Genomic DNA, 24818 nt, shown 5'->3' on the forward strand with positions numbered 1-24818 from the left:
TGCATAAATATAAAAGAAAAACATGTATTGATAGACATACAGAATAGCTTACCTTCTGACTCGTGAGGTGCACCCAAAAATCTTGCAAAACGCTGGAAATATCCCGAAATCCAGAGTTAACGATTTCTAGCTTCAACTTTTCTTTACGAACAGTGGCATGTATTACGTCACAATTTGGCTATTACATCAATTGTTACTATTCCCTCATTACATGTCTCTCTTCTGCGTGCAACAACAGGGTGCTACACTATAACCGTAACAGCAATGACGCGTTGAAATAGGTGGAGCTAGCTCTGCAGCAGTGACCCAGTTTGAAATAAATTGACCTTGAACATTGACTTTCAATGCGTGTTAAAAAAAATGTCTACAATAAAACAACCAAAACATCACCATTCAAATACATACAAAATGCATGGATAATCCACAGTAACATGGACACCAAGTTTTACGACTCTCCAACAAATATTTTTGAAGAACAAAGCTATTCAACCTAAAAATGAAAAAAAATTCTAAAAAATATAAAATTAAAAATATCCCTCTAAAATTAACAGTGTTTTTAAAGGATTGACGCTACCTACCTAACCCACAAGTTCCCGAGTTGCAGCATCTTCACCAATTTTCACTTTTTGTATCTCATTTGCATATTTTTGACACATACAGTTTGATTTGAACAAATTCACATCTCCAACCTAGGATGCCTCTAATTACCAAATATGAAGACATATCGTCTTGTAGTTTTTGTGTTTTTGATCTGGACGGACTAACAGACATACATACATACATACTTACAATACATACATACACACACACGCCATTTTACCACCTTATAAGAATACCTCCCATTTGCATATATATGCATATATGGGAGCTAAAAATTGCCCCAAAAATATTGATATGCAAAATGCAACACAATTTTAACAAATCTGACTGTGGGTATCCCAATGAACTGGCATATCAATTTTCAAAGCAATTGGACCAGCCGGTCCAGAGTAGAAGACCTTTTGACCAAACATTTCGAAAATTGCTCCAAAATTACAAATATGTAAATTTCATGACAATTTCAAGAAATGTGACTGTGGTCGCCCCTACGGTCTTTCATATCAAATGTGAAAGCAATGGGATCAGCAGTTTCATAGAAGAAGGTGGCAATTGTTGATGGACGACGTATGGACCGACGGTGATGGACAATCAGCTATCTGTAAAGCTCCGTGTCGATGTCACCATTATTCACCATATCCTAATATTAAACAATCTTGGTAGAGCCGATGTGTGGAGTTGCCCTTATTTTCCTTTATATTCAAACTTTTCGCAAAATAACTTTACATGCATATGTAGGTCACAGTGCTTTGCCTTTGTGCCAAGTTTGAACATAATCAGTTCATGGATGTTTGAGTTATGGTTCAATGACATGAAAAAATCGCAAAAATGTGGCTGCCTCGCGGCCATATTCGATCGTTTCGCGAAATAACTTGACGTGCATATCAAGGTCATAGTGCTTTGCCTTTGTGCCAAGTTTGAACAAAATCAATTCACAGATGTTTGAGTTAATATTCAAAGACATGAAAAATCACAAAAATATTGCCACCTTGCGGCCATATTGAATCATATCGCAAAATAAATCGATATGCGTCTGTAGGTCATAGTGCTATGCCTTTGTGCCAAGTTTGAACAAAATTGGTTCAGCAGTGTCTGAGAAACTGTTGATGACAGACGGACGGACGGACAGACGGGACCCAATCTATAAGTCCCCGTCGGACTTCGTCCGCGGGGACTAAAAAGGTTCTGGTGGGAGATTGTGTTGTTTTTCATTAATTGACACACTCTTCAAACACAACATACCGTTAGCTAGCCCATTAAGCAGTATCACTGTCATCAAACACAACATATTAGCCAATAAGCCCCTTTACAGTTCCAAAGACTAGCATTCTATACCCATAATGCTTTGCGAAATTAGCGGCTTCGAGGGTACCACTTTGAGCGTATCGCTTACTCTTTAACACAGGTGATATCGAGATTCATTTTTCGTGTGTTTTCAGACTCATTCTGTGAGAAAACATGAGCTACGCAGTAATACTTTATATGTCAGTGTATTTATAGCTGTCTGTTACAACACTTTGCCAATTGCACATCAATTTTACGGAAATCTGGAAAATGTTTGTGGGATTCACGTTTGTTTTCATCCAAAGTCAGTGTGCATGTAGCAAGATTGCCGCTGTGTCCGTATCAAGTTTTACGTGTTTGTTTACATGAGAGGGTGTTCCCATTTGTCTCCTAGTTAAAATTTTTGTTCAGTAGATTATGTCTGAGGATATTAAAATCACCATTACTTTTTGTACATAATCTTTACATGATCAGTGCAGTCTCTACATTCAATTTGATAGCAGTAATTGTATACTTTTCCATGAAATCTTTTGTCAAAAGCAACAGCCAATTATTGTGATCATGATTCATATGTGTAAATAAATTAGAACGACACAAACTTCCTCCAGATTTCTATAAAAGAGAAAATAATTGGCGAACTGTTACATTCAACAGCTTTCAGATAGATTGACATATAAAAAATGAATAATTAGCTTACTTTTTTTATCAGAATAAGTCGGATAACAAGCAAATATGATTCTTGTTATAGCAGACCTGTGTTAAAGAACAGGCGATACACGCAAAGTGGTACCCTTGAAGCCGCTAGTTTCGAAAGCCATCATGGGTATAGAACATTGGTGCGCAGAACTGTAAAGGGGCTTATTAAGTAGTACCGTAAAATTCCCAATTGAGGCCGCACCTCTAATTGAAGCCGCACCCTGACTTTGAAACATTGTCTTGGCTCATTGTTTGCCCATTTTGGGTTTTTGAATTGTACCATTATAGAAGCCGCACCCCTTCTCTGAGCCCATCATGAAACAATGCATGCTGAAATTCACACCAGCTGGCTAACGTCGCCTCATTGACTTGTGCTAATGATTGACAGGTGTCTTTCTTACAGAAAAAATACCCAATAAAAAGTTCCTTTTTACATGTAACACTACTACCATTGTGCATTTTGTCATTGATAGTAACAAAAGTACAAACAATGCCCCATGTATCGGCACGTTTGTGTGTATGTTTGAACACGGCCGAAGTTTTTGTCAGTGTGGTAAACACCGCCATAAGTCAATTACCTGATGCAACAATTTTGAAGCAACGGTGTTTGTGTAAGTTAAAATAGTTGAGAGATTGAGATACCATGTTTCAAATACGTATTTTCATTCAATACCCACGTACCCTTACCGATGCCTGACCTACAACAACCACGGCACCTGCATCATATTGACATAATGAACTGCCTATACTGTACTGTGGCTGCTGGTGGGTGCATATAAGCTTGTACACGTTCCGTTTTTGATCATGAGAAAATAAAATTTGACCACAAAACAGTTCAAAAAAACATGCCAGTAAAGTTACCAAAGGTCATTCACTTGCCTTTATTGCACTATCCGAGTATGAGCCACCGGTTCGGCAACACAAGACAGCTGTAAATCAAGGGGACCCATCTGCCATGGACGCTTAATTTATGCTAATTTTATGCACGATTTTTTTTTCAAACCATTTGATCTTCTATCGCTTTCAAAATCGACTTACTCGACCAAAGAAATTGATTGTACAATCTCTGAATACAGAAGTGACATTTTTGTGAAATTCCAGCGTCCAAAACCCCTAAACTTGAAACAAAGACATCATGCATGCATGTCATGATGTCAACATGGCCGACCTTAGTGAGACTATTCTATTTAGGGGACGGGGGTCAGCAGGGTCAGAGAATCAAGAAAGTACTGGAAAAACGTGTCATTTTCCTTACGATGCTGTCAAGGGAACTCCAGTTTCCCATTGTTTTAACATCTTTTAATAGTTTCCTTATTATCTAAAAGGAATTTTACCAAGTTTAACGACCAAATACACTCTCCTAACGTTTCTATATTGGAGTAACACTAGGGTAGGGGCTTTTTATGTGGGTAATTTATTCACGCAGAATTCATTGGTACTAATTTGCATAACAATAGCGATTGCCCCTGCAATGCTTGGTGAGCATCGAGAAAAATATCGAAACACAGGAAATGTACGTAATTGAAGCCGCACCAGGACTTCAGCGCCTGATCCCAGGGGTCCCTCAAAAATGTTTCTAATACAAGCCGCGGCTTCAATTGGGAATTTTACGGTATCACTGTCATCAAACACAGCATAGCTAGCCAAGTAGTATCACTGTCATCAAACACAGCATAGCTAGCCAAGTAGTATCACTGTCATCAAACACAGCATAGCTAGCCAAGTAGTATCACTGTCATCAAATACAGCATAGCTAGCCAAGTAGTATCACTGTCATCAAACACAGCATAGCTAGCCAAGTAGTATTACTGTCATCAAACACAACATAGCTAGCCAAGTATTATCACTGTCATCAAACACAACAAGGCTAGCCAAGTAGTATCACTGTCATCAAACACAACATAGCTAGCCAAGTAGTATCACTGTCATCAAACACAACATAGCTAGCCAAGTAGTATCACTGTTATCAAACACAACATAGCTAGACAAGTAGTACAGCCAAGTAGTATCACTGTCATCAAACACAACATAGCTAGCCAAGTAGTATCACTGTCATCAAACACAGCAAAGCTAGCCAAGTAGTATCACTGTCATCAAACACAACATAGCCAGCCAAGTAGTATCACTGTCATCAAACACACCATAGCTAGCCAAGTAGTATTACTGTCATCAAACACAACATAGCTAGCCAAGTAGTATCACTGTCATCAAACACAACATAGCTAGCCAAGTGCCGGTAGTATCACTGTCATCAAACACAACATAGCTAGCCAAGTAGTATCACTGTCATCAAACACAACATAGCTAGCCAAGTAGTATCACTGTCATCAAACACAACATAGCTATCCAAGTAGTATCACTGTCATCAAACACAACATAGCTATCCAAGTAGTATCACTGTCATCAAACACAACATAGCTAGACAAGTAGTATCACTGTCATCAAACACAACATAGCTAGCCAAGTGCCGGTAGTATCACTGTCATCAAACACAACATAGCTAGCCAAGTAGTATCACTGTCATCAAACACAACATAGCTAGCCAAGTATAGTATCACTGTCATCAAACACAACATAGCTAGCCAAGTAGTATCACTGTCATCAAACACAACATAGCTAGCCAAGTAGTATCACTGTCATCAAACACAACATAGCCAGCCAAGTAGTATCACTGTCATCAAACACACCATAGCTAGCCAAGTAGTATTACTGTCATCAAACACAACATAGCTAGCCAAGTAGTATCACTGTCATCAAACACAACATAGCTAGCCAAGTGCCGGTAGTATCACTGTCATCAAACACAACATATCTAGCCAAGTAGTATCACTGTCATCAAACACAACATAGCTATCCAAGTAGTATCACTGTCATCAAACACAACATAGCTAGACAAGTAGTATCACTGTCATCAAACACAACATAGCTAGCCAAGTGCCAGTAGTATCACTGTCATCAAACACAACATAGCTATCCAAGTATAGTATCACTGTCATCAAACACAACATAGCTATCCAAGTATAGTATCACTGTCATCAAACACAACATAGCTAGCCAAGTAGTATCACTGTCATCAAACACAACATAGCTAGACAAGTAATATCACTGTCATCAAACACAACATAGCTAGCCAAGTGCCGGTAGTATCACTGTCATCAAACACAACATAGCTATCCAAGTATAGTATCACTGTCATCAAACACAAACATAGCTATCCAAGTATAGTATCACTGTCATCAAACACAACATAGCTAGCCAAGTAGTATCACTGTCATCAAACACAACATAGCTAGCCAAGTAGTATCACTGTCATCAAACACAACATAGCTAGCCAAGTAGTATCACTGTCATCAAACACAACATAGCTATCCAAGTAGTATCACTGTCATCAAACACAACATAGCTGGCCAAGTAGTATCACTGTCATCAAACAGGCTAGCCAAGTAGTATCACTGTCATCAAACACAACATAGCTAGCCAAGTACCGGTAGTATCACTGTCATCAAACACAGCATAGCTAGCCAAGTAGTATCACTGTCATTTGAATCTCAAGGCTTGGCATTTATGAAAAAGTCGCTACCATACCACATCAGAATTTCCAACTTGTTATAGATTTCAAAAGTATAAATGGGCAACCACCTGACACCGTTTCCATTACGATTTCAAAACTTGCGTATGATTTTATGCAAGTTGGTTTTTATTTGCGTAAAATGTTTCAAAAATGCATACGTTACTTTGAAGTACCTACTATATTTGAAGTAAGTTCGTTGGTCTTTCCTGTCAAACTTTAATGTGCATGCTCTATTGACTGAAAACAATAGTCTGGGGGCTTCAATATAACACGTCACTGAGCTGACCCTTACCTGCCATATCATAGGCACTTTCCATGCCGCGTAGATCGTATATGTTTGTTGAGCAGCCGAATGTTCAAAAAAATACTTCCTGACAACGGATATAGGGTATTCAAACGTTCAACAAAAAACAGATGATGTTCGAAGTCCAGCGGGACCTCAAGAACGCCACCCGGCAGAGTCTAAATCGTCAACCATAAACACTTCCTAAATAACATTCAACATAATGACCATTAAATGTATTGTCTTACCAACAGTGTAGACTAGATCAATTTGTGAAATTTTTGCCTCTGTAGATGTAATACTGCAATTATTTGTTAAGCAAATTACATTTCCTTACCCCAAGTAAATATTCTTGGTGAAGTTAGGGGGACATTCTTCAAAGCTCCAAGATGATTCAAAACACCAACACGGTATCCATGGTTACAAGCACAATTGACAAAAGTTCTGATATATTTACTTTCACTGGAATTGGCAATGCCTGGTGCAATACATATGGTGTAATCATCTGTTAGAAAAGGAAAGAATGACAATGTGAAAATTGTAAAATAAATACCAATGGCAACGTGGAAAGACATTGAAACCAATTTACAATCCCACAAAGTATAGGGTACATGCCAGGAGTTTAGTTGATTCTCCATCAATGGTCTTAACCAGGCAACTTCACTTTCCATTAATTTTATTTAAAGGTCTCTTTGAAAGTCGATAGGGAATGATCAATGCATGTTATACACTCATGTGACCATGGTGATGGGAATAAATAATCCTTTAATATGGCTCAGCTAGCTATAATATAAGGTTATTCACAAAATACTGATAATAATAATATAATATTTGGTTCTTATATAGCGCACATATCCACAAGTAGATGTGATCAAGGCGCTTTACAATTATTATTACCCCTGGTCACTGGACCTAATATGATACCACTCAACTCCCTGGGGAGCAGACAACAGCTCACATGTGCAGCCAATAAGCGCAGCAGAGCTAAACGCACACATAACAACCTCTGTCCTACCAGGTACCCATCACTCCTGGGTGGGGAGAAGCAATGAGGAATAAAGTGCCCAAGGACACAACACCACAGCCATGCCGGGGCTCAAACTCACCATCCTTTGATCGTGAGTCCACTGCTCTAGCCACTGGCCCATGATGCCTCTACTGGGATTCATGTCTGAATACAATATTGATGATGATGTAACTCATCTAAATAATTGCCTTTTTGTCCATTTGTTAAATAAGTCTAACAAAATTATCTTTGTTAAGAAATTAGAATATAATAGCAAGCGATCAAACACTGGCCACAGTTTTTCTGCACAAACCTTGTATTATGAGCTTGATCATAGAGGGGTGGTTGTTTAATGAGAAGAGCGGCTAGTCAGAGAATGCAGAAACTATGGGGAAGGATTGCTGAAGACAGTGTGTTGCAGACATGGGTCACAGTCAAATCAAAGTGGAAATACCACACATCCAGTGTTACATGGGTCACAGTCAATTCGTCATGGAAATATCACACATGCAGTATTACATGGGTCACAGTCAATTCATTGTGGAAATACCACACATGCAGTGTTACATGGGCCACAGTCAAATCAAAGTGGAAATATCACACATGCAGTGTTACATGGGTCACAGTCAATTCATAGTGGAAATATCACACATGCAGTGTTACATGGGTCACAGTCAATTCATAGTGGAAATATCACACATGCAGTGTTACATGGGTCACAGTCAATTCATCATGGAAATACCACACATGCAGTGTTACATGGGTCACAGTCAATTCATTGTGGAAATATCACACATGCAGTGTTACATGGGTCACAGTCAATTCATAGTGGAAATATCACACATGCAGTGTTACATGGGTCACAGTCAATTCATAGTGCAATATCACACATGCAGTGTTACATGGGTCACAGTCAATTCATTGTGGAAATACCACAAATTATGCAGTGTTACGTGGGTCACAGTCAATTCATAGTGCAATATCACACATGCAGTGTTACATGGCAAAAGTACAAATTAAACTGTACTAACCTTGTGTCTGATGAGGTTGTTCTGGTTCAAAGACATCAAATGTACAAGTAGCTCCATCTGACATCATCACACTTCGACGAAATCCTCGTAGAAAAGGTGGTTGAACTCTTCCAAGTTTGGCATAGACAAACGTTTGTAAATGTCCACTCTTTCCCCATAGTAATGTTGGCGTATACCTGTATAGAGATATAATAATATCTATCATTCTATCCTGAAATTCTACATGATAACATCACTCACAACAATGTTTATTTTTTCTTCAAATGTAGAGATTAGTTACCATTTTCTGATTTGGATCTTGAGATTCATGCCCAATTCTTATACAGACATAATTCTTCTCTAATTGAGCAGGTTTTGACAAATTGACTGATGATGCACAACTTTCAACGGAAAACAAACGACCAAAGTTCCATAAACAGTCACTGTCAACAACCATTAAGTGCACTACTAATAGGGAGTTCAGTGAAAATTTTAACTCCAAGATGGCTGTTTCTTTTATAGATAGAAATATTTATGTATCAGAGCAAGTTATAATAAAAAATAAATTATCGAAATCGGTTCACCGGTTTTCAAGATATGTGCATTTTAATGGGTCAAAATTTGCTAATTTTCGGTCAAAATGTCGTTAAAAATGTCGTAAAAAGCAAATTTCTGAAGTTTGCAGGACCAGAAACATCATACTATACTGATATTTACAAGTACTTTCTTCATTTTTTCAAAGAATTTTACCTACTCTTATAAAAATTGCAAGATTCATGAAAGATTAACTCTATGAATTTAACACAAGCTCGACTATTTAAACTTGTATAAAATTTTATCTGACTTAGTTTTTTTTTGCACGGCACCATGGGAAAATTTGGATTTTTGCAATCTTTGATGATCCGTATCTCAATTAGGATTCATCTTATTGTAATGGAATTTCTAGAAATTAATGAAATATATATGCAGATATAGATAATGCCCTTAGTTTTTGAAATCTAGATTACAGTTTAATTTCCCAAGAGGTCAAATATGGCAAAAACTAGCATTTTATATAGCAAGTATGGCGGCCATATTGGATTTCAAAGGCGGCCATATTGGATTGACATTTCATTGGTGGCAATATTTGTTTTAGTGCTGGCAAGTCACTGAAAATCAGTTTAGTCACTCTGTAGTAAGTGAAAATAGGACTCTGTAGTGCCTGTGTATTTTTTAACAATTAAAAAGCTAATATTACTGCTATTAAAAAAAGTAAATACAGTTATTTCTAGTGAGCAACAATTGACATCACTCAAAGCCTTGGATCAGCGTTTTTTTGTCCCTGTTGAGGTATGTAACTGGGACATGAATAAAACAGAGCACACCAACTGGGACCGCCAACTGGGACTCCCAGTTGGCTTAAAATGCACTCTGGAACCGGTCCCAGTTCGCTTCTGGGACCGGTCCCAGAAGCAAACTGGGACCGGTCCCAGTTGGCCTCTAGGACTGATCCCAGAAGCGTACTAGCTCGACGTAACTGGGACCATTATGATTGCGGGGAAATGCACTTGTATCAAATGAACTGTACCATGGAGGTAAGGTACCTCCATGCTGTAATGACGAAACCATAATATTAATGGGAAAGAAGTTTCCCATCCCACTATGTGCCTTTTGTAGGAATGGTATGCACCTGTTTTATTCATGTTCCCTGTACTGTTGTGAAAATTATGTATGTTTTTTGTGTGGGAAAGCTAACATCTCCCTGTTTCATCTAGGACAGTCAGGTCTCATTTCAATTCTGGGACTCGTAGCTCCATAGAGCTATGACAGACATACAGACTGAAATAGAAAACACTGAGACAGCATATACTACATATAGCTACTAGCTGTCAATGAAGTTTTGAAGCAGTGCATGTTGTTGACTTGTATATTCAAAACCCTTTGTCTTAAAATGTAATGGGACTATTATCACTTCATTGATGTCTATTTTTTCCTCGCATAACAATGAAATGATTCTGCTGTACCAGTACATGCACGCACTAATGGTTGCCCCTCTCCTATTTATGTCTATCTGTTCAGAAATACCGGTATAACTAGGTCCAAATTAAGATATCAGTCATATACTGCAAGTGAATTGCAATTCTATTAAAACACAGCGGGTTTTCGTTAAATGTTTTGTTTGCTGTTTTTAATGTAATGAAAGCCTTGATGAGTTAATTGCTAGTCTTGCACAGTTATTTTCATCTCCTTTTTCATCTGATTCAGTACACAGTCTCTCTATCAACATGATCCGTGCAGTAAGATTTCAACACACACCATAGCACAGGACGTACTAGTGCTAAGAATGAGTACATCGCAGTAAGGCCAAAGTAATCAAATTCTTTGTTTAGCGCCCACTCAAATGTTTCGAAACATGAGCGGGAAGGCAGTACTAAAACACATACAAGGAAATCAAAACACACGTTATATTTTCTTGATTGTTTCCATGTAACAACATAGATGTCTATACAAAAATCATCAGAAACTTCCTTTCATCGCAATCATCATAAGTTATACTACAAGATGTGAAATTTTGTAAACAGGAAAGCTACTCAGTAAAATCCTATTCAAGCCATTGGCAGTAGAAAAAATCCTAGTATGTGCACATGCACAGATGCAAAACAAAGAATTAAATTACTTTTGCCTTAGTTGGGATCTATTAAATGTGGTGTATACCTATAATTATGGCAGAGTAAAAAGATGAAATTAACAGATTGTTAGTACAAAGTACCAGTAAATGGTTTTTTCATAGTGGTCCCAGTTCACAATTGGATGTGTCCCTGAAGTGTACTGGGACTGATCCTGGAGGCCAACTAGGACCGCGGCCGGGGTCCTAGAGTTAATTTTGAAGCCAACTGGGACTGGTCCTGGAAGCCAACTGGGACAAGTCCAAGAGGCCAACTGGGACCAGTCCCAGTTCGCTTCTGGGACCGGTCCCAGAAGCGAACTGGGACCGGTCCCAGAGTGCATTTTAAGCCAACTGGGAGTCCCAGTTGGCGGTCCCAGTTAGGGGTTTGAGCTACCCTTACATACCTGTGCTACTGAGTGGGACTGCATGGGGAGGTTCAGTAAGACAAATAATAAATGGGTGCCGCACCCAATTATGGCCACCTTACGGTGGCCCAAAACTACCTGTTCTCCGCATTCAAAGTCTGCGTCGCAATCAAATGTTTTTCTCTCACATATGTCTCTGCATTCAAAGTCTGCGTCGCAATCAAATGTTTTTCTCTCACATATGTCTCTGCATTCAAAGTCTGCGTCGCAATCAATTGTTTTTCTCTCACATATGTCTCCGCATTCAAAGTCTGCGTCGCAATCAAATGTTTTTCTCTCACATGAGCTTATGTCTCCGCATTCAAAGTCTGCGTCGCAATCAACTGTTTTTCTCTCACATATGTCTCCGCATTCAAAGTCTGCGTCGCAATCAAATGTTTTTCTCTCACATATGTCTCCGCATTCAAAGTCTGCGTCGCAATCAAATGTTTTTCTCTCACATATGTCTCCGCATTCAAAGTCTGCGTCGCAATCAAATATTTTTCTCTCACATATGTCTCCGCATTCAAAGTCTGCGTCGCAATCAAATGTTTTTCTCTCACATATGTCTCCGCATTCAAAGTCTGCGTCGCAATCAAATGTTTTTCTCTCACACGTCTCCGCATTCAAAGTCTGCGTCGCAATCAAATGTTTTTCTCTCACATATATCTCCGCATTCAAAGTCTGCGTCGCAATCAAATGTTTTTCTCTCACATATATCTCCGCATTATTCAAAGTCTGCGTCGCAATCAAATGTTTTTCTCTCACATATGTCTCCGCATTCAAAGTCTGCGTGGCAATCAAATGTTTTTCTCTCACATATGTCTCCGCATTCCAAGTCTGCGTCGCATTCAATGTTTTTTCTCTCACATATGTCTCCGAGGTAAGCCTCAGTGTACATTATTCCGCGAAGCATAATTTCTATCGAACAGCGCTCTCAGACGGTCGCTATTGACAACGACGAACATTGTATCAAGTTATTTTCAATAGATTATCGATCGAAAATTTGTTTGGACGCCGCTTGTGCCGGGCGCCCGTGTGTTGAGGTCACGTCATAAACATTTCCACAATAACCCATATATTGACTTATACACTTAAATATCAACATTGAAGGTATCCTGTTTTCCTGTACTGAAATTAAATCGACGACAATTTTTTTAGTTTTGGTGATACTTTTACGTACGTTTCGGCACATTTTGGCGCACCTCGGCGTAGTTTGGCGCCATTGTGAACGGGGGATTACACGCGAGTGAGCGAGACAACAATGTATCAATTTCGGACAAAAGGATATTGATCGATAACGTTCACTGCACGATTACAGTGGAGACTCTACGCCCGTTCGCCTCTGTATGGGGCGCCTTTGGGCCGTAGTGCACTACGGCCCAAAGGCGCCCCATTTTGTACGGTATATAGCGTCCCGAATTTTTGCCACACATACGTGGAGTGCGCGTTCGGAGAGTCAATTTCACCTCCCGCGTCATGTTGAAAATTTCGCCGTATTTCCTTGCTGCACATCTAAATATTAATGAAAGAGCAACAGGTCCTATTTCCCGTATATGCTGCCCTTACAATTATAATATTTTGGGAAGTATTTCACAAGGGAATTCCAAAAATACGTAAGCGATAAGAGACATATGCAAAATCAAGTAAAAACACAGTCAACAGCAAAACGATCTTCAACTCGTCATTTCATAAAAAAAGAGGGAAACTAAAAAAAATAAAACCATAGAGTTTTAGTTACCCTTCATGATATGTGTCATACCAAATATTATAAAAAATAACAGCGAAATGAACAAGTTAAACCAACGGTTTTTTTCAGATGTATTTTTCATTTTACGATGTGTCTACTCTGCTCGATTTCCCATAGAAAACAATTGCGTTTAATGTACTGAACAGACCGTACAACTATCGCTCGTTCAAATTTCTCAATTCTGAACCAATTATAGTGAAAAGTGGCACGGTGTTTCCTTGATATATATACAAAATTGCTGTCGTTTTAGTTTTTTGAATTTCTCGACGAAACTTGTTTTAGTTGCATTTTATTTTTTTCCGATTGCTGAATTTTTGCTCCTGCCCTCATAAAATGGCGATCTTACAGCGTTTGCATATGCAGAATCAGGGTCTAATATTGACCCATTTTAATCGGTTAGCGTCTCTTAAATTATACAGACCAAATACCAGTCAGGTTGTTGTAATTTATACCAAATTTTGGCGAATATTAACTATGAAAATCCCAGTAAACTGCAAGAATAACACAGAACAGAGGCGAACGGGCGTAGAGTCTCCACTGTAATCGTGCAGTGAACGTTATCGATCAATATCCTTTTGTCCGAAATTGATACATTGTTGTCTCGCTCACTCGCGTGTAGTCCCCCCCCCCCTTCACAATGGCGCCAAACTACGCCGAGGTGCGCCAAAATGTGCCGAAACGTACGTAAAAGTATCACCAAAACTAAAAAAATTGTCGTCGATTTAATTTCAGTACAGGAAACCAACGGATACCTTCAATGTTGATATTTAAGTGTATAAGTCAATATATGGGTTATTGTGGAAATGTTTATGACGTGACCTCAACACACGAGCGCCCGGCCCGTCCAAACAAATTTTCGATCGATAATCTATTGAAAATAACTTGATACAATGTTCGTCGTTGTCAATAGCGACCGTCTGAGAGCGCTGTTCGATAGAAATTATGCTTCGCGGAATAACGTACACTGAGGCTTACCTCCGAGACATATGTGAGAGAAAAACAATTGAATGCGACGCAGACTTGGAATGCGGAGACATATGTGAGAGAAAAACATTTGATTGCGACGCAGACTTTCAATGCGGAGACATATGTGAGAGAAAAACATTTGATTGCGACGCAGACTTTGAATGCGGAGACATAAGCTTATGTAAGAGAAAAACATTTGATTGCGACGCAGACTTTGAATGCGGAGACATATGTGAGAGAAAAACAATTGAATGCGACGCAGACTTTGAATGCGGAGACATATGTGAGAGAAAAACATTTGATTGCGACGCAGACTTTGAATGCGGAGACATAAGCTTATGTGAGAGAAAAACATTTGATTGCGACGCAGACTTGGAATGCGGAGACATATGTGAGAGAAAAACAATTGAATGCGACGCAGACTTTGAATGCGGAGACATATGTGAGAGAAAAACATTTGATTGCGACGCAGACTTTGAATGCGGAGACATAAGCTTATGTGAGAGAAAAACATTTGATTGCGACGCAGACTTTGAATGCGGAGATATATGTGAGAGAAAAACATTTGATTGCGACGCAGACTTTGAATGCGGAGACATATGTGAGAGAAAACAATTGAATGCGACGCAGACTTTGAATGCGGAGACATATGTGAGAGAAAAACATTTGATTGCGACGCAGACTTTGAATGCGGAGACATAAGCTTATGTGAGAGAAAAACATTTGATTGCGACGCAGACTTTGAATGCGGAGACATATGTGAGAGAAAAACAATTGAATGCGACGCAGACTTTGAATGCGGAGACATATGTGAGAGAAAAACATTTGATTGCGACGCAGACTTTGAATGCGGAGACATAAGCTTATGTGAGAGAAAAACATTTGATTGCGACGCAGACTTTGAATGCGGAGACATATGTGAGAGAAAAACAATTGAATGCGACGCAGACTTGGAATGCGGAGACATATGTGAGAGAAAAACAATTGAATGCGACGCAGACTTTGAATGCGGAGACATATGTGAGAGAAAAACAATTGAATGCGACGCAGACTTTGAATGCGGAGAACAGGTAGTTTTGGGCCACCGTACCACCTCCATCCAACTATATGATAAACTGAGTAAATGGTGCATGTACACATTCAAATTTTTACAAATACAACATGGTCCAACCTACTGAGAGAAAGGGGAAGGGATTCACTCCACCTTGACCAAAAATTCTCTGTTTTTCACATCATGGCAAGAGTTTGAAAATGGCAGGAAATTTAAAATGAATAAAAATCTGTTCAATTTCTTGCCTATTCTGTCATAAGCAAACATTGTAGAGGCATTGTTCAATTTGCAGATTGCAATGAATATCTGAGGAAATTGGAGGTATCTTGAGGTTGGACTAATTTCCCAGAGTTGCAGCTCATGGACTTTTAATATTATCTACCGGTATATTATATAAGGTTATTCCCAAAATATTGGGATTTATGTCTGAGTACATCGTGAAGTGGAGGTGTTGTCTGAAACGCATATTGTCGAGGATAATACTGATGCGTACGATGTAAGTGAACATAAATCCTGGTATTTTGGGAATAATCTTATTATTACACACCTTTTTAGTCCAACTTTACAAGAAAAAAGTCAAAATTAAGGCGTCTTTTGGGCGCTTGTCGCGTACTGTACTGAACGATTGCGAGCAGACTGGGAACACGTTGAGCACATCTGCTAACCGCGCAGAACAAAATTTCAACCCACACAGGGCATATCGCGCAGTGCACATTGTAGAAATTGTACGTCAGCAGCATAATTTCACTCGAATTCACAGGTTTTGGACTGACCACGATTTTATTTGGGAAGTACTGAATGCTAAGAAGTATATGTTTTTGTAAAATTGTAAAATTTTCTCTTCATTTTCTCCAGGTTGACGTAAAGGTATTATGAGGTCGAAGGTCAAATACCATCCAATAACACCTAAAGTGTTGTACTCTGTGTCAAAGTGTCAAAGTTATTGGACTGCGTCTTCTGATACCGAAACTTACCGTACAACAAAAGCCCATAGGTTACAGACACAGGTGTATAATTATGAAATATTATTGATAGCATGCATCTGCACATGTACAGATTGAACTTTTGAAGGCAAAATCTCTCTTCTGGAAAATATTTTAAACATACATGTATATTTATAACCCATAGAAGCTCCACTACAATGTGGATGGACTGAAGTCAAATGGCTGATCTTTTTGTACTGTATATCTATCTTTTTGTACTGTATATCTATTTTTTTGTACTGTATATCTATCTTTTTGTACTGTATATCTATCTTTTTATGGTAGAATTGACTGAAGTGGCAAAAGGGACCATGCTTCTCATTAACAATCTCTGGTGAAACCATGGCACCGTGCTTTCTATGACTGTAAATCAATACAACAGACGACACATTGTGCAAAATGTTCTTCCTCAGCTGTGCTCACAAAAATGGTTAGGGGGGGGGGGGGCTGGAGGAATTCAGGGGGGATTCAAAAATGTTTGGGGTAGTAGAGGGGGGACTTGAAAATTTTTTAGTTCCCATTTATGTTTTACATTTTCCAATTCAAAATTTTTGTCGGTAATTCAATGAAAAATGAATACCAATTTTATGTCATCCAATTGTTGTAATGTTTATAATAGTTAACAAAATTTCAAACCATTTTGTTACATTTCATGACGTTTATCTTTAAAAAAATCTAAACATGTATGATTGTTGTAAAAAAATCAAACTTGAGCCTAGTAACAAGGCAGACGCTGCAACTATTGATGATTTCAGCAATATTTCTGTGCAATATATCAACTACAGTTTCTTGCTGTTTCCCTACAGCATCCTCAAACACACAATATTCAATTTGTTGACAAAGCCTGTAATTAGAGTCCAGACTGACAGTCAGTTGTCAGTGATACAAATGCTTGGTACACATACACAGGCTGTGTTAGCAAGCTGAATACTGGACAGTTCAACATGCTGTAGGGAGTAGAACAAGAACTCAGTTGTATAAAGTGAACAAAAATATTGTTAAAATTATCAAAGTTGATACAGCTACTCCCTACGAGCAGTGTCACTATCAGGTACAGCCCTGCTACTGCAGTGTCACTGTCACTATATACCTGAGCAGGGACAGAGATAGCTCTGACTCTGATGTACATGGTAGTTGAAGAAGAGTTTGGATCAAATGACGATCATGACAGTGAAATGTACTTCTACACAAGATCAGGCCAGAGAGCAACGCATGGAAGACCACGAGACTTCAAAAGTTATTGGGGATTTTTGAATTTTGGCATATTAGGATAATCAAATATTAAAGAAAATACCGCAATTATACGGTGTCGCTCACATTTGATCAGAATTGGTACATACCAGTATGGGTACCAAAGATCAACAATAAATATTGTTTCTGTCTGTTCAGTGCAGGAAAATGCTACGTTGATGTTATGACAATGACTTCTGCACAGTACAACCAGAAAAACAACAAGAATGACAGAAGTTTGACATACTGCTACAGAGAAATTGATGTTTTGATCAAAAAAGGGCAAAAATTGTCCTAAAAACACAAATATTGAGATTTCACCACATTTTTTGCAAACAGCTTCTCAGCTTGTCAAAACATGATCTGCAACATTTAATTTCGCGAAATCTATCAGCAATATAAATCACTGGGCCATAAGTAGTTACAGCACGCAATCTTATTTGCGCTAGTGATATGGATGTACATTGTATCCTCAGACAGCGTCGAACTAAAAAAATTATAAATCTGAAAATTTACTTAGTAAAAAAAATTAGCACAGCTTTTCTCATTTGGAATTTTTTTTTTTTGAAATTTACAGTTGTAAAAAAAAATGTTCACAATTTCATTGTGACCAACCCCTCCCAAGATCTAATGGTCCGTCCCTTAGTTTGAGCAGGTCTATTAATATGCAACAGTTAATAAACAATGACAGGAAATGACTACAGGTCAGTGGAGTATCCTGTTTCAGCCATTGGCATGCGACCACTCATGAACATTTGCAGAATTTCCCTTTTTCTTACCTCATTTGCACATTTTTGACACTGATGTGTTCATTTGAACAAATTCACATCTCAACCCCTACATCTACCTGTACACCAAATACTGAGATGGTAGCTTTGGCGGTATGGGAGCCTTTGTGTGTGACGGACATACATCCGCACATACCCACAAATATACAGACATAGACGCCACTCAGACTCATCATATAAGCTCTTTTTGGTATTTATATATAATACCAAATATGAGCTAAAAGAGATAGGGTCACCATGTTTGATTTCTAAATTTTCACATTCTGACCATGAAATAATACAAAAGCAAAACTTTGAACAGTAAAGACTAAATGAAAAAATATGACTAAATGGAATTATTTATTTTTTAATCAAATTTGTCATTATTACACCCAAAATTTCAGAGATGAAAACATTATTTGATGGAATATTTTAACCTTCCAGTATTGTCAAGTTTGAGTAGCTTCTAATTCATGTCTTGTACTTTTAAAACAAATTTTTGGTAGGTCACTGTGCTCAGCTTTTTCGATTAGCCAGAATTCATGATTTGCCCACTCTTTCATGATTATCATTTTGTGTGCTCTTTGGCAGAAGCAATTGACCTGGGCAGAGTTGGATTAATTCAAGTTGGCTTAGACTGATCAATCCAAAAAGTTGACTGATGCATTTAAAAATGAATCAATTTAAGAACTTGCCTTAGGAATATTATTTTACAAACTACTATAACAGGTAGTGTTGAACATCTGCAAGTGTAACAGTGTGGTACATGTTTATTTTTTCTGTGTGCACATCCTTTACTGATATACGAGCTTGTGATAGTTGGGGAGGGGGGGGGAACTTGAAACTTTTGATCATACAGAGGGGGATTTGAAATTTTTTTAGGGTATTGAGGGGGGTGGATCTGAAAAAACATAGGACCAATGTCCCTGAAGCTACTACAGAGGACATACATAGCATAATAAACACCTATTGCCTGGTCATGAGGGCTATAGCGTTACCAGAAACATCGCTATTCCCCGAGGCCGTAGGCCAAGGGGTATAGCGATGTGTTTCTGGTAACACACGGCCACGAGGGGTAATAGACGAGCGCTATAGCCCAAATAAAGACCAGGCTATAGGTGTTTTATAACACACCACATGCTCATGTTGTATTGTTATATAGCTTTTAATGTGTTTTGATATTTTGTACCGCAACAATCCATTGTGACAAGTTTACTGAGCGATGTACAGCAGTTTCAGTTGTACGTGGTACTACTTTCTTTCAAAACATAGGGCCAAAGTCCCTGAAGCTACTATAGACATGGATAAAAAATTAAGTATTTCCTGACTGTATGAAATTATCTCACTAAGGTCATCCTAGGGACTTGTAAACCAAATATTAAAGCTATCTGAAAAGTGGTTTTGAAAAAAAAAGCGACTCAACAGTTGACAGAGCTCTGCTGTGTTTATGTAGAGAATAACCTATTGTGACACATGTATTGATGAAGAAGGTGGATATCTTTGATAGCTCATTTCAGGATGGCCTGACCAAAAATGGAAAAAGAAATTCCGTAAAAATACAGATTTGCATATTTCATCACAATTTTAACAAATCTACGTTGGGTTATCCCTAGGGACCTGTATACCAAATAACACAGCTGTCTGACCAGTGGTTATGAAGAAGAAGATTTTTTATCAAAAATGCCTTTTTTGGTGCTAATTCGCATATTTTCAACAATATCAAAAAATTAATAAAATTAGTTTCTCAAAATCATATATTTTATCCACTCAACAAATATCAAATCAGTAAGTACTGCAGTTCTCAAGATATTTGAGTGGACGGACACCTCATAAACGGACATACATACATACCTACATACATGTACATACATACACATACATACATACAGACTGACGGTGGACGCTGGACGGATACCCATCCCAATAGCTTCTACAGACTATATTTGTCTATAGTAGCTAATAAACGAGAGTTAATTACATTCTAATTAAAGTATACAAGGCTTGCTTAAATCAAGATTTACGTCATGAAAAAACAGCATATCTGTCAGGTTATAAAGAATCTTAAGCTGCTTGTCTTTAGTATTTTCATCCTATTAACCAAGCACATTTTATCTTTCAAATTAACATTGTAAGTAAGCTCTGTTGAATAAGTTGAGACTGAACGTACTCAGAGAAAGCACACTGAAGAGACAAATGTTTGAAACTTAAGAAGTTCAAGGTCATCAAAAGCATTATAAGGAATCATGTAACACTTTCATAGCACTGTTTACACAGATTGCATAATTGCTATAAATAGCACATGAGGAATCTTACAGCCTAGCTTTACCATAAAAACCCTATCACTTTGACCACTCTTTTAATTGACCACTCTATTTTTTTCCTCAAAAAGTAATTTTATTTTATCCTTACCAAGTCAACCATAAATGGAAATTAGAACTTTCTCTATCTCTATTTATTTGACCACCCTATCATGACAAACTATTATGAGCAATTTCTTTTAGATAACATACAGGGCACAATAAATGACGGTTCAGAATATGTCAAAGTTGGGATTCAGGAAAATTGCCTTTACATGTTTTAATCCTCCAAGATGGTAAGCATTTCACTATGAACTGTCAAAAAAAGTTGAACTTTCTGATAATTCTACAGTAAAATTATTTTGGCTTTGATGATTTCCTAATTAATTCAATTATTTAAAATCATATTAATTTTTTTTTTCTGGGTGAATTGATAGGGTTTATACAGTACAAGAATTACATACAATGTAAGTCAAATTTTGACCAATAATGATAAAAAAATTCCTTAAAAATACAGATTTGCATATTTCATCACAATTTTAACAAATCTAAGTTGGGTTATCCCTAGGTACCTGTATACCAAATAACAAAGCTGTCTGACCCGCGGTTATGAAGAAGAAGATTTTTTGCCAAAAACGCCTTTTTTGGCATTAATTTGCCTATTTTTAACAATATAAAAAAATAAAAAAAAAGTCTTTCTCAAAATCATATTTTTCATCTACACAACAAATACCAAATCAGTTCTCAAGATATTTGAGTGGACGGACGCCTCACAAACGGACATACGTACGTACATACATACATACATACATACATACATACATACATACAGACTGACGCCGGACGCCGGACGGATACCCATCCCAATAGCTTCTATAGACTATAGTCTATAGTAGCTAAAAATATTCAAGCATACCTAGCGACATCCTTAGTTGCACTTTAATCTTTTCCGTCCATGAGCTGTTAAAGTTCTTTCGCTGTTGGAATGTTGGAAAATGTTGGAAAATCTGTTTTAGACAATGCGTCATCACCTATCCCGGACGCACATCACGTTCCAGTCACCCGCCATTGTTGCAAAGCTGCAAACGACACTCTGCCCATGACGGTCACGTGACTGGGCACTTATTTTTTGCTCAGAACTATTTCCCTAGGGAAACAGCATTTCAAAAAATACCCTCTGACGTCACTTTTTTCGATTCGGTGGGGACTAGACGTATCTATTTTCTCGTCACGTGATGTATTCTGGCGAATCGCGACACGGAATGAGCATGTGGCGTGTTATAATACCTGATAAAGTGAGAGCATAGGTCCTTTGGCAATACAGTGTATTCTAATGGCAGGAGAACTGTTTCAGTATGGCTCATACTTACAGAGCCCCCTATAAACACAGACATTCATCAATAGCAAGCATAGAAAACTGCCATCTATGCCTCTAAAAATGGCAAAAATTGCCCGAAAAATACAAAATTGCAGATTTCACCATTATTTTGATGCATTTTAAATAAGATAACCCTTACAAACCTGTGTATCTAATATCAAAGCTGTCAGACAAGCGATTTTGATGAAATAACTTTTTGACCAAAAATGACAAAAAAAATTCCTTAAAAACACAAATTTGCATATTTCATCACAATGTGAACAAATCTAAGTTAGGTCATCCCTAGGGATCTGTATATCAAATATCAAAACTGTCTGACCAGCGGTTATGAAGAAGATGATTTTTTACCAAAATCGCCTTTTTTTATTTAATTTATATATTTTCAACAATATCAAAAAACAAAAAAATAGTTTCTCATAATCATATTTTGCATCTACACAATAAGTATCAAATCTGTAAGTACTGTGGTTCTCAAGATATTTGAGTGGACAGACATTCTCATAAAAGGACATACACTGATACATACATACATACATACATACATACATACATACATACATACATACATACATACATACATACATACATACATACATACAGACATACATACATACATACATACATACATACATACATACATACATACATACATACATACAGACTGATGACGGATGCCGGACGGATACCCATCCCAATAGCTTCTATAGACTGTAGTCTATAGAAGCTAAAAATAAGATTTCCATCACGATTCCTCTAGCTCCCCCTAAGTAATCGTTATTTGTGAACGCAGCCTTAGTGAGTGGGATGGGGAGACAATGCGCAAATCATTTATTCTCATAATGAATCCCACATATTTTGTACATTTTCTGCTCATACGTGCGGATGCTACACCTGGCGGCAAGACAGTTATCCACAATTTTCAATCTATTTTACCCCTTTAGACTCCCCAATTACGCCCTCGGTGTCGGTCTATTTCTTCATTATTTTGCCCAGTGCCAGCCAAGCCTTTTTTACATGCATCTCACAGTTCACGGCGATATAAGAGATAGCTACCCATAAAGTTATGAAATAATGAAAAATATCAATGAAAGGTTTGTAATTTTATCAAACATTTGTTGAACAAATATGTTTATACTTACAGGTCAGTCATGGCCGGGCACATTTTTATAATTTCTCGTACAAGTTTCGAATCTCTGTAATATAGTTTAGGTTTCTCAGCATTGCTATTGGAATGTAAAATCCGAACCAATACGTAAATGATGACCAATACCACGAAATAAAACACAGCGTCTGCCATCGTGTATAGTGCTAAGTACTCAGCGCCAGGTAATGTCGAAAGAGACAGCGCCACGATGACACAAGTCACTCGAAAATAATCGAGCGATTGCTCAAAAATTTACATGCGGCCAACAACACGTCTTTACCGGTGCAGATATGCCAGATCGATAATTCTACCCCGCTGATCTACCTGATCAAGGCATCGATGTTCAGTTGTGTTCTGCAGTATCTGAGAGTGAGACCCATTGTCACGCAGCAGATGCATGTCGTCATCTGTCAGCTGATGTAACCATGGAAAGTTGAAAGGTCAACCAGGTACTCAAATTGAGGGCGCTATCGCTACAACACAAGCTGGCATTCAGGCATCAGACATGCCTCCCTGATATGATATCGTCAGTATCGAACCATCAAATGTATGTCTTACAAATTTTAAATCAGTCTTACAAATTTAAAATCAACCAAAATCACATCTTGATGGTGTATAGAAACATGTGAAAAAAAACTAGAAGAACTTATATAGGCCTAGACCACTCTGTGCAACTGCAGGTTTTATAGATCATTCGGTGCAATCACACTCAGTCCCCTGTGATCTATTCCGCTCTTGGCCTATGCGCCCCATAGACGTGTTTTTTCTCGCTTATGTACACACGTCTATGGGGCGAATAGTCCCAGAGCTGAATAGCTCACGAGTGACTGTGGTGCAACCCGGGGGTGCAACGGCTCATATAGACCACTTTTTTGCTTGGAAAGATGTCGGATGGCGGCGATTAGACGACAGGTGCGCTAAATAAAGGGCGACAAATTTCACGAACTTAAAGTGCGACGATTGGAATTGCATTCAACTGGCTGCCGGGGACAGGTATGCCGGGAAAGGAGTTGAAAATTCGTCGTACACAAAGCGCGTAGATTGGAATAGCTGTCAACGGGCAGCAGACCACAGGTGTGCCAGGAAAGGGTCGGCATTTTCCGTACCGAAGAATATGGATTTGATATGGCCGTCTGCGGCACTCAGCGAAACCTTTACCCGAAAAATGATTATTAATCTGCCGTACTTTAGGTGAAATTTAATGATTCTGAGTTGGCAGCTTGCGACAAGTGCCTGATAAAACAGCTGACTCTCTTTCGCACACGAAGTGCGGGAATTTGAATGGTCCTTGACGGGCAGAAACCGACAATTCTGCCGCTGCAGTAGGCCCTATACTACCAACCTCCTGTCAGAAAGACAAAAATGTACAAATTTTATTTTACTTAGCCTAACTTTATTTTGCAAATAGAAATTACGAATGGGGGTAAAATGCTAAATTGTAGTTGGTTTTCCCGAGTACGAATAGCGACTTTACAGACGAAACCTCCAGCTGTGCAAGCAATGTTACGGCCTAACAGCAAATCGAAATTAAAAATTAAAAATTTGCACCACGTGATTTCAACTTAGGAAACTTTCATTTTTGATGGGGGAGTCGGTAGATAGCAAGAGATTTAATTTTTCAATACTGTTCGGGCGTCAGACATCAAAGACAGTTTTACAAATAAAGCTTTTTGTTTAACTATGGTACGCCTAATATCAACAAAATTGAATGATACGTAATACACAACCATGAGTCGATGTACATTCGATATGAG

General features: G+C 38.2%; 1 protein-coding gene across 1 annotated transcript in view; it reads right to left on the bottom strand.

Moving 5' to 3' along the window:
* Positions 1 to 23506, bottom strand: part of LOC139124753 (monoacylglycerol lipase ABHD2-like) — an 85632-nt gene extending 62126 nt beyond the window's left edge. The window contains exons 1-3 of the mRNA XM_070690863.1: positions 23060 to 23506; positions 8469 to 8644; positions 6769 to 6936 (exon numbers count right to left, since the gene is read on the bottom strand). Of these exons, the coding sequence (XP_070546964.1) occupies positions 6769 to 6936; positions 8469 to 8644; positions 23060 to 23217 (502 nt within the window). The 5' untranslated portion in view covers positions 23218 to 23506. The remainder of the gene's footprint in view (positions 1 to 6768; positions 6937 to 8468; positions 8645 to 23059) is intronic.
* Between the last annotated feature and the right edge of the window lie 1312 nt (positions 23507 to 24818).

Source organism: Ptychodera flava, assembly GCF_041260155.1.
Source record: "Ptychodera flava strain L36383 chromosome 23 unlocalized genomic scaffold, AS_Pfla_20210202 Scaffold_24__1_contigs__length_23054250_pilon, whole genome shotgun sequence".
Lineage (NCBI taxonomy): Eukaryota > Metazoa > Hemichordata > Enteropneusta > Ptychoderidae > Ptychodera > Ptychodera flava.